The following is a 12,530-nucleotide window of genomic DNA, read 5'->3' as shown; positions in this document are numbered from 1 at the left end:
AAAATCAATCTTGTACCACACGTGTATGTATAATAAACTATCTTTTAAAAAAAAGAAACGATGGATTCTAATTGGGAGCTTCAATGTCAAATCGGAGACCAGGGGTGGGCAGCAGGAAGGTTCGAAAAGCATTTGGAGTAAAGAGGACAAGAAGGACGATAACGGACATGATGATGGCATCCCATACAGCAGACATCAGCCCCTCCCAAGGACCAATCCCCCTTCCTTATTAAAAGAATCTGAATTTTGTTCAGAGAGTAATGTGCCTAATTAAAAATATTCCCTCCCACTCTCTGGTGGGGAGCCGTGTGATGGAATTCCGGCCAGTGGGTGTAAGTAAGCCAGGCATCTCTGGGAAAGCTCTGCCTTTTTCATATACACACTGCTTCTTCCTTTGTCTTCCCTCTTAGAAAGTAGACAGGATACCTGGAGGTGCAGCAAGTAGGAGGCAATAAGCCAAATTACGAAGGGTAAGGATGGTGGGAAAAATCCAGAAGTGTGGATCCTTGATGATATTGTGGAGACAGTCCCGGAGTGCCCACCTCCTACGTTTCTTATTTCGCCCTTCACTTTATGTTGGGTTTTCTGTTATTTGCAGCCAAACGCACAACTAACTGATACATCAATGTCCAATGACAATGAGATTGAAAGGATGAGGATGATTCAGTGAAAAGGAAGGGACAAAGACTAAAGTGAAAGGGCAAGTGGGATCAATCTTACACAGATTGTAGAGTGCCCCTAAAACACAGCTTAATTCCTCCCTGCAGAAAAAAACAGAAGTCCTGACTAAAAGAATAAATGTGTCATTACATTCAAGTATGAAGATGCCCAATGTTGAAATTGGCCATCTGAAATTTAACTCTGTCTTTCTGTGCTGTGATTGCTAGTATGAAAGTGCATGCTTATACATTAAAACTGAAAATTTTGCATCCTACAGAGCAGAGAATGGAACAGATTTAGAATCAATTTAGTATTTCCCTTGCAATCCATTTGGAGGAGTTCCCAATGAGAACTCATATGCTTCACCCTCTGCAAAACCATGTTTGATAAAGTATGGAAAAGCCTGGGGGCCCAGGCAGAGACCTGCTGCAGGGGACAAGCCACTGCAGAGGCCATCTATTAGAGCAATGCCAAGCAGGAAAGTGGGGTTGGAGCCCTCATGGAGAGCCCCCACCAGGGAAATGTCTAGTAGAGCCAAGGCAGCGGGACCACCATGGACACCCCAGACTTATGGAGCTACCGGAGTGGAACACCAGCCTGGAAAAGTTGCAGGCACCAGTGCAGCCCACTGGGCTGCACCTGGCAGAGCTGTGGGAATGAGGCTGCCTAATGCTTTGGGGGCCCAGATGCCCAAATGTGCCCAGAATGCAGGACTTGGAGTCAAAGGACATTATTTTGGGGCTTGAAGACATAATGTCTGCCCTGCTGGATTTCAGACTTGTTTGGGGCCTGTTTCTCCTTTCTTCTGGCCTATTCCTCCCTTTTGTAATGGAAATGTATACCCAGTTTCTGTTCTACCATTGTATCTTGGCAGTAGATAAATTTGGTTTTGTTCTTCAGGTTCACAGCTTGAAGGACTTTTGCTTTTGGTCTCAGATGAGACTTTGGACTTTGGACTTTTAAACTGGTGCTGGAGCAAGCAAAGACTTTTGGGACTGATGGGATAGAATGATTGTATTTTGTATGTGAGAGTGACATGAGATTTGGGGGCCATGGTCGGAATGATGGAGTTTGGATGTGTTGTCCCCTCCAAAACTCATGTGGCAGTGTTGGAAACTGATTGAGTCATGGAGGTGGATCCCTCATGAATGGATTAATGCTCTCCCTGGGGAACGAGGGATTAATGAGTGAGTTCTCGCTCTATTGGTTCCCGCAAAAGCTCGTTGCTTGAAAAGACCCTGGCACCTCCTCTTTCCCTCTCTTGCTTCCTGTATCCATGTGATCTGCTTGTACCTGCTGGCTGCCTACCACTTTTCTGCCACGAGTAGAAGCAGCCTGAGGCTCATGCCAGATGCAGCTGTCCCAGCATTGTAAGCCAAATAAACCTCTTTCCTTTATAAATTATCCAGTTTCAGGTATTCTGTTATAGCAACACAAAACGGACTAAAACACCCATGGTGCTAGTCTTGCGTGGAGAAATGATTTCTTCACACTCATCATGGTGGGTGCCCTGATTTTGGTTAAGAAACTGATTGATAAGCAAAATAACAGTCTAAAAATAGCAGCAAGAGATGTGCTGGTTGTAAGTGGACCACTGGCATACTCGCAGTTTTCACTGGGTTCAAATTTAGTTTCTTTTTCTTTTCCAACAAAGTAAGTGCAAATGTCTTTCGTATGATGCAGTAACACAGCAGAAAAAACTTTGGGAACCAATAAGCAAGGACACTGACTTGCCAACACCCCTTTGCCTTTTGGACTCAAAGTTTCACGTGCTTTCATAAGTGAGAAACATCAGCCTTGAGCAGAAGGGGTGAACGTTTCTTGGTTTGGCATTGGTGTTCCATGTCCTTGTACAAACCACATCAGTTACACCCACCCACATGCCCCCACAGCAGTTAGTAAACTCATTAAGAAACACAGCTTGAAACGCATACAGGGTTAAAGCTATAAAATGCCTACTCATTGATGTTTTGTTTTGTTTTTTTTTTACAAAAAGGTTTCATCCTTCTTGCCCTCCTTTCAAATAAAGCTTTTGTTTCAGCTGCCTCCAGTGCATGCACGATCTTTCCCTGGGATAATAATGTATCATTTATTTATTTATTTTAAAATAATACAGTCAGTGTTTTTCTCAAAATAATTGCCACCTTGTCGCTAATTAAACATGATGGATTCCGGGTCATGGTTTGCCATCTGGGCCATATGTCTCAGCACGTCCTTTTTTGTGATGATGCCAAGAAGTCTCCTGCAGAAGAAACAAAATAGAAAAAAAAGGTCAGCCTTGCAATATTGATTCAACCCTGTCCCTAAACCCCAGTGCCTTTCTACCTGGGCACAGGGATAGACAATGTTTCCAAGCCTCCTTTGCAGTTGGGCAGCCCAATGCAGCGAGCTCTGGGCGATGGCCTGTTGGTGTAGATGACAGACACCACTCCCAGGTCTCTGCACATTTCCCCACTCTCTCTCCTCATCTGGCAGTCAGAGGCAGAGGAGCTAGTGAAGGACTCTGAGTAACAGAAGACTGACTTAGGAGCCAACAGATTCAAAGACCTGGATCCCTGAATGACTGTGTGGTCTACAGCCCACACACGCTGCAACCCACAGTGGATGTGATGTGTATGAAAAATAAACCTTTACTACTTTAAGCCACTGAGATTGCAAGCTTGTTTATTATGGCAGCAAACCTACAATGAGTGAAATACTCTCTTAAATTTCAAGACTATAATCAATTAAAAAAGGGCTTATGAAAGCCATTGTCAGAAACTTGATCACGCCACAGAAATTCCAAGTATAAGGTATTTTAAGTATAAAGAATTTAAAGTATAAGATAAAAAATGGATTCTATTTTCAATTCTATCTTACCGGAGGGGTAAAGTTTGACATTCATCTCTGACCATATCTGTAAATTAAATTCCCTCCCCTTTCAAAATTCCGTTGTTTTCAACTTATAAAAACAATGCCTGAGGTCAAGTGTTCAGATTCCCATACTGGCCAGCCACCAAAAAAAAAAGTTAACATCTAAAAATATGTATATAGAATAACAGCAAGGTCAGTCAAGGGTTTGGATTCCCATACTGGCGAGCTGCCAAAAAAACCCAAAAAACAAAAAACAATGCCACTTATCAAGGTTCTTTGTATAGGACCTCCTAGACTGTACATTACATAACTCCAGGAAATACTGTTCACAAATACTACAGTGCTTCCTGTGGATTGGATTGTGTCCCCGAAAGTCCCATGTATTAGAAACTTAATCCTCACTGTGACAGTGTTAAGAGGGTAGGAAGTCCTATTATGGTCATTGAAAGATGGGACCTTTGGGAGATGATTAGATTGTGAGAACCATGCCCTAGTGAATGGATTAATCTGTTGATCGTTTAAGGGTGATCATTGGCATGGTCCTGATGGCTTTAAAAGAGAGCCAGTGGGGAGGTTAGTCTCTCTCTTACGCCTGCCATATTCACCATGTCATATCTTGCTTTGCAGTAGAGTCGCCACCAAGAACAAGGTCCTCACCAGATGTGTTCCCTGGACTTTGGACTTCCCAGCCTCCCAAATGGTGAGCAATAAATATTGTTTCTTTTACAAATTATCCAGTCTCGGGTATTTCTGTCATAAGCAACAGAAACGGACTAAAACACTGCTCCTTGGATTGTGCAGTGAACATCTGCTCAACTGTTCACAGAAACCCTCAGTTCATCATTTTACTGAATACTTAAATGACCACCTGTGGGAATAAATCATGCCCTCTGGGTAAAACAGAAGGTTTGAAAGAAGGGGACATGCACGACTTTGGGAAAAAAGTTCCATTGCCAAATAAGTTTACCAAATACTGATCACTATATCTCCATCTTACCCAAGAAAAGGGAAAATGGGAAGCAAACTATGGCAGTCTCGTACTGGAATACTGTATAGCTATTAAAAATAACAGGTTTCTACTCTGTGTTTATGTAAAATGATGCCATACCAAAAACAACAACAATCAGAAAACACCACTGTAATACACTGCTGTTTATTTAATTAAAGCCAAATTAGCCAAACTCATCTCTTACTAACAAATAGTGAATAAGAAGAGGGCATGCAGGTATTCAAATCAGTTACATCTAGTGAAATGGACACTGATCAATGAAACTATCAGACCAGAATTCTAACTACTTTATCTCTGACCACACTGCACCTTAAACATCCTTGAAAAATGTGATTTATTTCTTGCGTTAGTTTCCCCATCTATCACACCCGGGGAGACAGCAAATATGCCCCTTTCCCTCCATCTCTCAGAAACATCATCAGGAAAGAGAAAAATAGCAAAGGGGCCTTTAAAAGCATTCTAAACAAAAATAATAATGATGACATGGATTACAAAAACACGGAAAGAAAATGTCATGACTCTATAGTGATGAAAACAAACAACCAAAAAACTGGAGAGGAACACTTGATAAATCGAGAAAGCAGGACAGAGTTAGATGGTCAGCACTTTACAAGCCCCAACATAATAATTAGTTTAGTCAATAATTATCAATGGATAGCAAAACCATTGGGTAAATGTGCTTAAAAACAGAAAATTCACATGGTCTCAAGTACTGTTATACTGATTATGTGCAAGGATCGAAATGTCCCTTTACAACAGAAGACTCTGATCATCACCACTTCATCCAGGTGTTGAGCTTAACATCAACCAAGTCAGAAAAGCTGACGTTACAGCATCACCTGTGTTGGAATGCTGCCCAAAACTACTGAAACCAAATTGAATCATGAGGAAGGAATCAGGTAAATATAAAAAGAGACTACTGGTCTGGACTTGTCAAAGAAAATCCATGCCATAAAAAACATACAAACAAACAAACAAGGCAGGGAACTGTTCTAGACAAAAGACCAAAGAGGCAACAGAACCAAATACAATGTGTGAACCTTGATGGGATTCTGGATTGAAATTTGAATATGGACTGGATATTGAATGATATATTGAATTATTGTTAATTTTGTGTAATTACGGTTTGATGATTTTGTAAAAAATACCGTTATCCTTAGAGGATGTATGCTTCATGCTTCATTCCTAATTGCCAATACTTGGAAGCCAGCAACATGTCTTTCAATGAATGAATAAACCGTGGTACACCCATACAATCGAATACTACTCAGCAATAAAAAGAAACAAGCTATCAAGTCACAAAAAGACACAGAAGAACCTTAAATGCCTACGGCTAAATGAAAGAAGCCAGTCTGAAAAAGCTACACACTGTCCGATTCCAAGTATGTGACACTCTGGAAAAGGCAAAACTATGGAGACAGTAAAAAGATCTTTGGTTTCCAGGAGGTGGGAGGAGAGCGAGAGAGATGCATACGGGGCAGTGAAACTATTCCGTATGGCACTATCATGGTGGATACATGACATTTTGCATTTGTCAAAATCCATAGAAATGTACAATACAGAGAGTGTACCCTAATGTAAACTGTGGACTTCAGTTCATAAGAATGTATCAGTATTGCTCCATCAAGAAATAGAACACACTAATGCGAGATGTTAACAATAGGGAAAACGGGAGGGACGAGGAGGGGGAATATGGCAACTCTGTACTTTTTGCTCAATTTTTCTGTAAACCTAAAACTTCTCTAAAAATAGTCTATTAATTAAAAGAAACAAGCAAACAAACAAAAACAAAACCTTGGGGGGAAAAGTGGTTGCCTGAAAGGAGAGGCAGGTGGCGAAGAGGGATACAGCTGGAACTGTTGTTCACTCAAGCTGTTTAGGACCACTCAACTTTCACCATGTTCGTGTACTACTTTAAATACATCTGTGAAACTTATCAAAGTGCAGTAAAATTAAAGATGTCCCATAAAACAAGATGCTGCTTTTCTAAACCTGCCAAGTCCTTGTATTAGTCGGCTTGGGCTGCCTTAACAAAATACCACAGACTGGGGGGCTTAAACAACAGCTATTTACTTCTCACAGTTCTGGAGGCTGGAAGTCCAAGATCAGTGTGAGGGCAGGGCTGGTTTCTCTTGAGACATCTCCTTGGTTTGCAGATGACCACCTTCTCCCTGAGTGCTCACATGGCCTTTCCTCTGTGAGTATACACCCATGGTGTCTCTTCCTCTTCTTATAAGGACACCAGTACTATAGAATGAGGGCCCCACCCTTCTGACCTCATTTAACCTTAATTACATCCTAAAGGCCCTATCTCCAAATACAGTCACATTGGGGGTTAGGGCTTCAGCACAGTAATTTGGATGGGGCCATGTTTCAGTCCATAAGAATCCTTCAACTTCCTCTTCATTGAACAGTTGTAGTAAAGTAATCCCCTCTGAATGCTTTCCTTCCTACACCATGCGGAATTCTAAAATTGATAACAAGGTGTATGGAACTGATGTAGGTGCACCTGGCTTGTGCTGGTTTAATCCTGAAACAAGACACCTAAAGGAAACAAACATCCTCTCTCTTCCTTGCACACGATGCTGGGTTCTCCAGGAAAAGCCGTGTGTAAGTATTACCCTGGCTGATGGGATCAGAACCCAACAAGGGCTCCCCACACAGGAATGGTACTGGTCCAGCTGGCAGCTCCTGGAACACCTTCTTTCCATCCTGATTTGTCTTAGGAGGTTGGGGGTCATCTGCCATAACAAAGGCCCATTGCATTCATTTGATTAAAGGTAAACATTTCCTCAAGGGCACTATTACCCACTGCTTTGCCAAAAAACCCTGCTTCTACAGTCACAGAAGCTTCAGTGAGCCCCTGTCTTATCCATGTCAGAGGCTTGGTGTCCCCGGTAAGAAAAGGAGGCTTCCTCCTGGGGTCAGATCAATTTTGTTCTAGCTCTGATGATTCTAATTAATTTCAAGGGATGACAAGGAGAGGTGGCTTTGTCACTGGGAGAGGCCACTATATAAGGGCAGGAAGGAGTCCTCAGTGAGTCCCTCTCCTGTGCAGTAACAGCAATATGAGTCGCAGTCTGGGTCTCCAGGTCTCCCTCTACTCCTCCATGCCCCACGAAGGCTTTACTCAGGGTTTCTCCTCTTTGGCACTAGACATTTAAGGCTGGATAATTCTTTGTTGTGGGGGACCTGTTTTATGCACTGTAGAACATACAGCTGCATCCCAGGCCTCTACCCACTAGGTGCCAGAAGCACCACTCCCACCACCACCCCCAACCCCCCTCATTGTGACAATGAAAAATGTCTCTAGGCCTTGCCAAATGTCAAATGTCTGAGGATGGGAATGCCCCTGCTGGAGAACCACTGCCCAGATGGAAAGTACTAAATATTTCTAGACCAGTTGGTTTATAGCTGCTGAGCTGGACACCCTGAAATGTCCCTGCTGCCCTTGTATTACTTCTAGAACCCCACTTATCTCCCCACAATTCATAACTAAAGGGTTATTATCTGGCAGCAGCTCTAAAATACTTGCAAAATCCCTCCTGCCTGGGAGTTTTCAAGCAAGAGTGGACCTCTGTAGGTGAATGTATAGTGCACCGTCAGCATGGAACATGGAAATCCCACTACCTGGCCCCACATGCTCAGTATCTTATTGACCAGATATTCCAATATTCCAGTTATCTTGAATATTGAAGGTGCTGCTGCATATTTCCAACTGCCCCCAGGTCCACTCCCCATTGTTGTTGACCCCCAAAGCTGCTGATGAAGGGCACTGATGTCCTCTGGGGTCAGGGTCAGCTGGCAGGGTCCTCTACCAAAGGCCCTTGATGGCACCGTATCTGCACAGCTTTGCCCCAGTGCCTGGTAGCTCATGGTGCCTCAGGAAATAGGATACATGGAAGCAGCCCAGGTAGGACTGGCTGTGCAACCGATTCCCTTCAAGCTTGATCAAAGTGTTTTAACTCTTAACGTCCCATATCCTCATTTGAAAAATAAAGAGAAGCCAAATGTCCGTCACCTAATGAAATGATCAACAAAATGTGGTCTATCCATACAACGGAGAATTGTTTAGCCAGAAAAAGAAATGAAGTACTGACACTTGCTACAACATGGATGAACCTTGAAAACATTGTGCTAAGTGAAAGAAACCAGTCACAAAAGGCCACATATTGTATGATTCCATTTATGTAAAATGTCCAGAATAGGCAAATCCCCAGAGACAGAAGGTAGATTAGTGATTGCCTTAGGGCTGTGATATAAGAGGTGATAGCTAAGGGGTGTGGAGTTTCTTTTTGGGATACTAAAATGTTCTAAAACTGTTGAGATGGATGCACAATTCATTTTCTACTAAAAATCACTGAATTGTACATTTTAAGGGTATGAATTGTACAGTATGTGAGTTCTGATAAAACTATTAAATAAATAGACATCCAGATAGATAAATAAAGGCATATGTGATGCAAAGTCCCACCCACCACTCAGATGCCAAGAATCTACAGCTAGGAGCGAAGGGCAGGTGAGGAATTCTCTCACTGACCTCTCCCTCAGAAAGTATCATTGTAAAACAAAGCGCAAAGGAACAGGAGATGGAAGTTTTTTTAAAAGGAGCATTTGTAAGTGTTGGGATTCCAACTATCCATTCATAATGAAAAATGAATAGTTGTAAGGCCGGCAGTGTTTACCTGTAATAGCCCACAAGGAAAGCCCTGATCAGAAGGAAGATGAGAGCAGGTGTGAGCAGTTCCATCCACCAGGGTGGGACACCTAAAGGGGCTCTTATGCAGTAGGCAAGAGCTCTGCTGCTGACGACCACCAACTAGCGACAGTCCCTCAACTTAACCAGCTGTCATCCTCTGACATTTATTTTCTATCGGAAAGCCTAGTTCAGGACGTTCCCCTCTAGAACACCAGCCTTGGATAACAGCACTTAAACTGGATTATGTCCATGTTCCTTAGTGCATGACAAGCTCCTCAGCTTTTTTTTTTTTTTTTAACATTTTTTGACCTTTCTTCAGTTCTCAGCCAAAATACTCATAGATGCTCATTAAGATGTTGATTAAACCAGTGTTGCATTGAAAAAAATATGACTTGTTAGTGTTTGCAAAGTGATGAGAACTCCATTATAATACACACACACACACACACACACACACACACACACCCCTCCCATATCTATAAAGCCTGGTTTTTGTTTCCTTATCTTCACCCAGGAGACAGTATCAAAAGATCAGGCACTTGCAGTTCTGGAAACCTCCTCTTAAAAAGCCCATGACTGAAAAAGTTCAGTTGGTTCCAAGGGCGCTGGGGAGATAGTTCAGGAGCTGCCTTGAGTTCATGCATACACTGAAAGAAAGCTGAACATCAGCCCAGAAGGAGACGACATCAAATCCAGCAGTCTTCATTAGTGGCACGAAATGTCCTATTTGATTTAAATCAAGGTTTTGAACTTCCAGGCCCATTTGGGTAGCAGTTTGAGCGAATCTAGTGAATTATAAATGCTGGATCTATGACCAAGAACATAACTCAGATTCGAGCAGCTGGGCTCTTCTGAGAAAGCTGCCCCGCCCAGGTCCCTGTGAACCACCTAGCAGGCCTTGGAGGAAATCTGACATCATCTCCCCTACTCACTTTTCTTTTCTAGAACCTTCCTAGGGAAAAATCTCACTCTTAGCCAACAGAGGCTTCCTAGACTCTGACATCCTGGGGACAATGACTTCTACAGTTCCTGGTCTGGTTTCAAGGTTACCTTGGGCCCCAGGCCCTGAGGAATCCTGCAGATGATCCAGGTGGGCATGATGGGCTCGGCTCCCGGCCGTCTCAAGCCAGGAAGGCACATGGCAGGGGCGCGCACCAGAAACGCAAGCCGGCTTGAGACTCCTGCCCGGGCTGTGAACCCAAGGAGATGAAATGCCCCACAAACAAGGATCCCTTGCCAGCACCAACGTATCAGCATCTGTGTTTGTTTAAAACATTTAGAATGAGAGAGAGTGCAATTTTGTTTTCTTGCAGAACATTCAGAGCCAATTTCGGCACCCAGATCTTCACAGGAAAATCTCATGGGGCTCCATGAGGTGTGAGCCGGCGTTAAGGGCAGAATTTCCTGCCTGGATTGGAAATTCTGATGATAAACGACATTGGATTATTGTTTTAAAGGAAAGGAGAAACTATTATATACTTGAAACGACACGGGTGATCACAGTGGTATTTGTGCCAAGCGCTGGAAACTCAAGTGCATAAGCTGACTTCAGGGTTTCTCAAAGTGGGGTCCCCAGAGCAGCAGCAGGAGCCTCACTGGGAGCTTGGTAGAAATGTAAATTCTCAGGCCTCGCCCCAGCCCTCAGGAATCAGTAGCTCTGTGGTGGGTTTTAACCTGGAGGTTTAACCCTCTGGGGCATCCTTTAAAATTCAGCAGCAGAAATGATCTCAATCCTCAAACACAGGATTCATTGATTTGTTCCCTGCTGACTGCACCTCCCATGTGCAAGACACACCTCTGGCTGCAGTCAGACCTAAGGAGGATGCTCATCCTGCTGGCTGAGTTCTCTGAGTATATGTGCAAATCTAACCCTTTGCAGAGACTGTGTCCCTGTTAGCAGGACAGCAGGAAGAAAGACATATGAATAGAATTGCTCATCTGGCTATACATGGACATCCAGTCCAGTGTCACTTGACTGCAGGACAAGTGACATTTTGGGCCAAATGTTTTATTGGGGGGCTGTCCTGTACGTTGCAGGATGTTAAGCATCAGCCCTGGCCTCCAGTTGTGACACCCCAAATGGATTCTGTGAAGGCCTAAACTACATCAGGTACGAATGTCTCCACAACCCACCCCCAACCACATACCCCAGCATATAAAGGAATAAAATGGACAGATCAGCATAGGTTCCAGCCCACCCTGACTGAGCAAGTTCCCTCCTCTACCCAAGCTTCTGAGCCATGGAACCTGTGGCACACCTCAGAGCACAAAGAATGACCTTCAGGGAACTGCACCTGTGGTACTGTCATGGACCCTTGATCTTTCTGTCACTGGTTTCCTGGTTTGTGATGACACAAAGCAAAAGTAATATGGCGGCAGAGACAATGCCACGGGGTTGAAAACCTCTCAATTCTCTGACGATGTTTGTTTGGAATACCTGAAGTTGTTTCAGACACTGATATATTAAGGAACAGTCGGAGCATAATATGAATACCACCTCACTTATGCAAGATTTTATCCACAAGAAACTCCAGGTGAATGCAGAAAACTGCACCTAGCTGAACCCAGTGGCACTGGAATATGCAAATGCGCACACACGCACCCCTCAAACATCTATGAGCTACTCCAGCTGATGGGTCCACACCTGCTGGGACAACCTCCCCTCCGATTTCAGAGAGCTCTTCTGCCAGCCCTTCACAGTGACACAGGCTGCAGCCTTTCTGATGCCCACACCACGGCCAACTTCAGGTCTTCTCAAGAAGTGACATATTTATTGGCATATTCATGTATTTCTTGACCATTTAATATGTATAAAATGACACTACCATTTGTATTATGTTTCCATCGCTTCTTTAAACGTGTCACTGATGAAGTTTTTCAGTGTTTTGCGCCTAACCGCATTTTCCCCATAAGTCCTGTGGTCTTCACTGCTCATGTTTGCAGAGCGCTGTGATTTTGAGGAACGCCTATGTTGCGTTAGGACAGAATTGGACATACTTTCTCCCTGAGCCAAGTACCATCCGGGTGATAGAAAAGCAGCACCCAGCCCCTCTCCTCTGGCTCCTCCCGTTTTTGACTCCACCCTCAGACTCGGCCCAGACAGGAGTGTAGCCTGCAAGCGTCTCCCGCCTTCCTGAGCTGCACTGGCCATCCCGGCTCCAGGTCCCAAAGCTCCTTGTACATTGCCTTCTCAATACACTCACCACGACTCCCTGACATCACCTGGCAAGCACTGGTCCACCCCAGCAGACCGTGAGTTCCCTAAGGGCTGACTATGCATCTTTTTCTCCCGAGTCTGGCCACAGTACA

The 12,530-nt window shown here is 43.8% G+C and overlaps 1 protein-coding gene across 1 annotated transcript in view; it reads right to left on the bottom strand.

The window, feature by feature from the left end:
* Positions 1-2,787: 2,787 nt before the first annotated feature.
* The window catches only part of LOC134368927 (H(+)/Cl(-) exchange transporter 4-like), a 45,798-nt gene continuing 36,055 nt past the window's right edge, over positions 2,788-12,530 (bottom strand). The window contains 1 exon segment of the mRNA XM_063085165.1: positions 2,788-2,902. Within this exon segment, the coding sequence (XP_062941235.1) occupies positions 2,812-2,902 (91 nt within the window). The 3' untranslated portion in view covers positions 2,788-2,811.

This window comes from Cynocephalus volans, chromosome Y (genome assembly GCF_027409185.1).
Source record: "Cynocephalus volans isolate mCynVol1 chromosome Y, mCynVol1.pri, whole genome shotgun sequence".
Classification (NCBI taxonomy): Eukaryota; Metazoa; Chordata; class Mammalia; order Dermoptera; family Cynocephalidae; genus Cynocephalus; species Cynocephalus volans.
The sequence above is the reverse complement of the archived record's forward strand: the minus strand, read 5'-3'. Positions and strand labels throughout refer to the sequence as shown.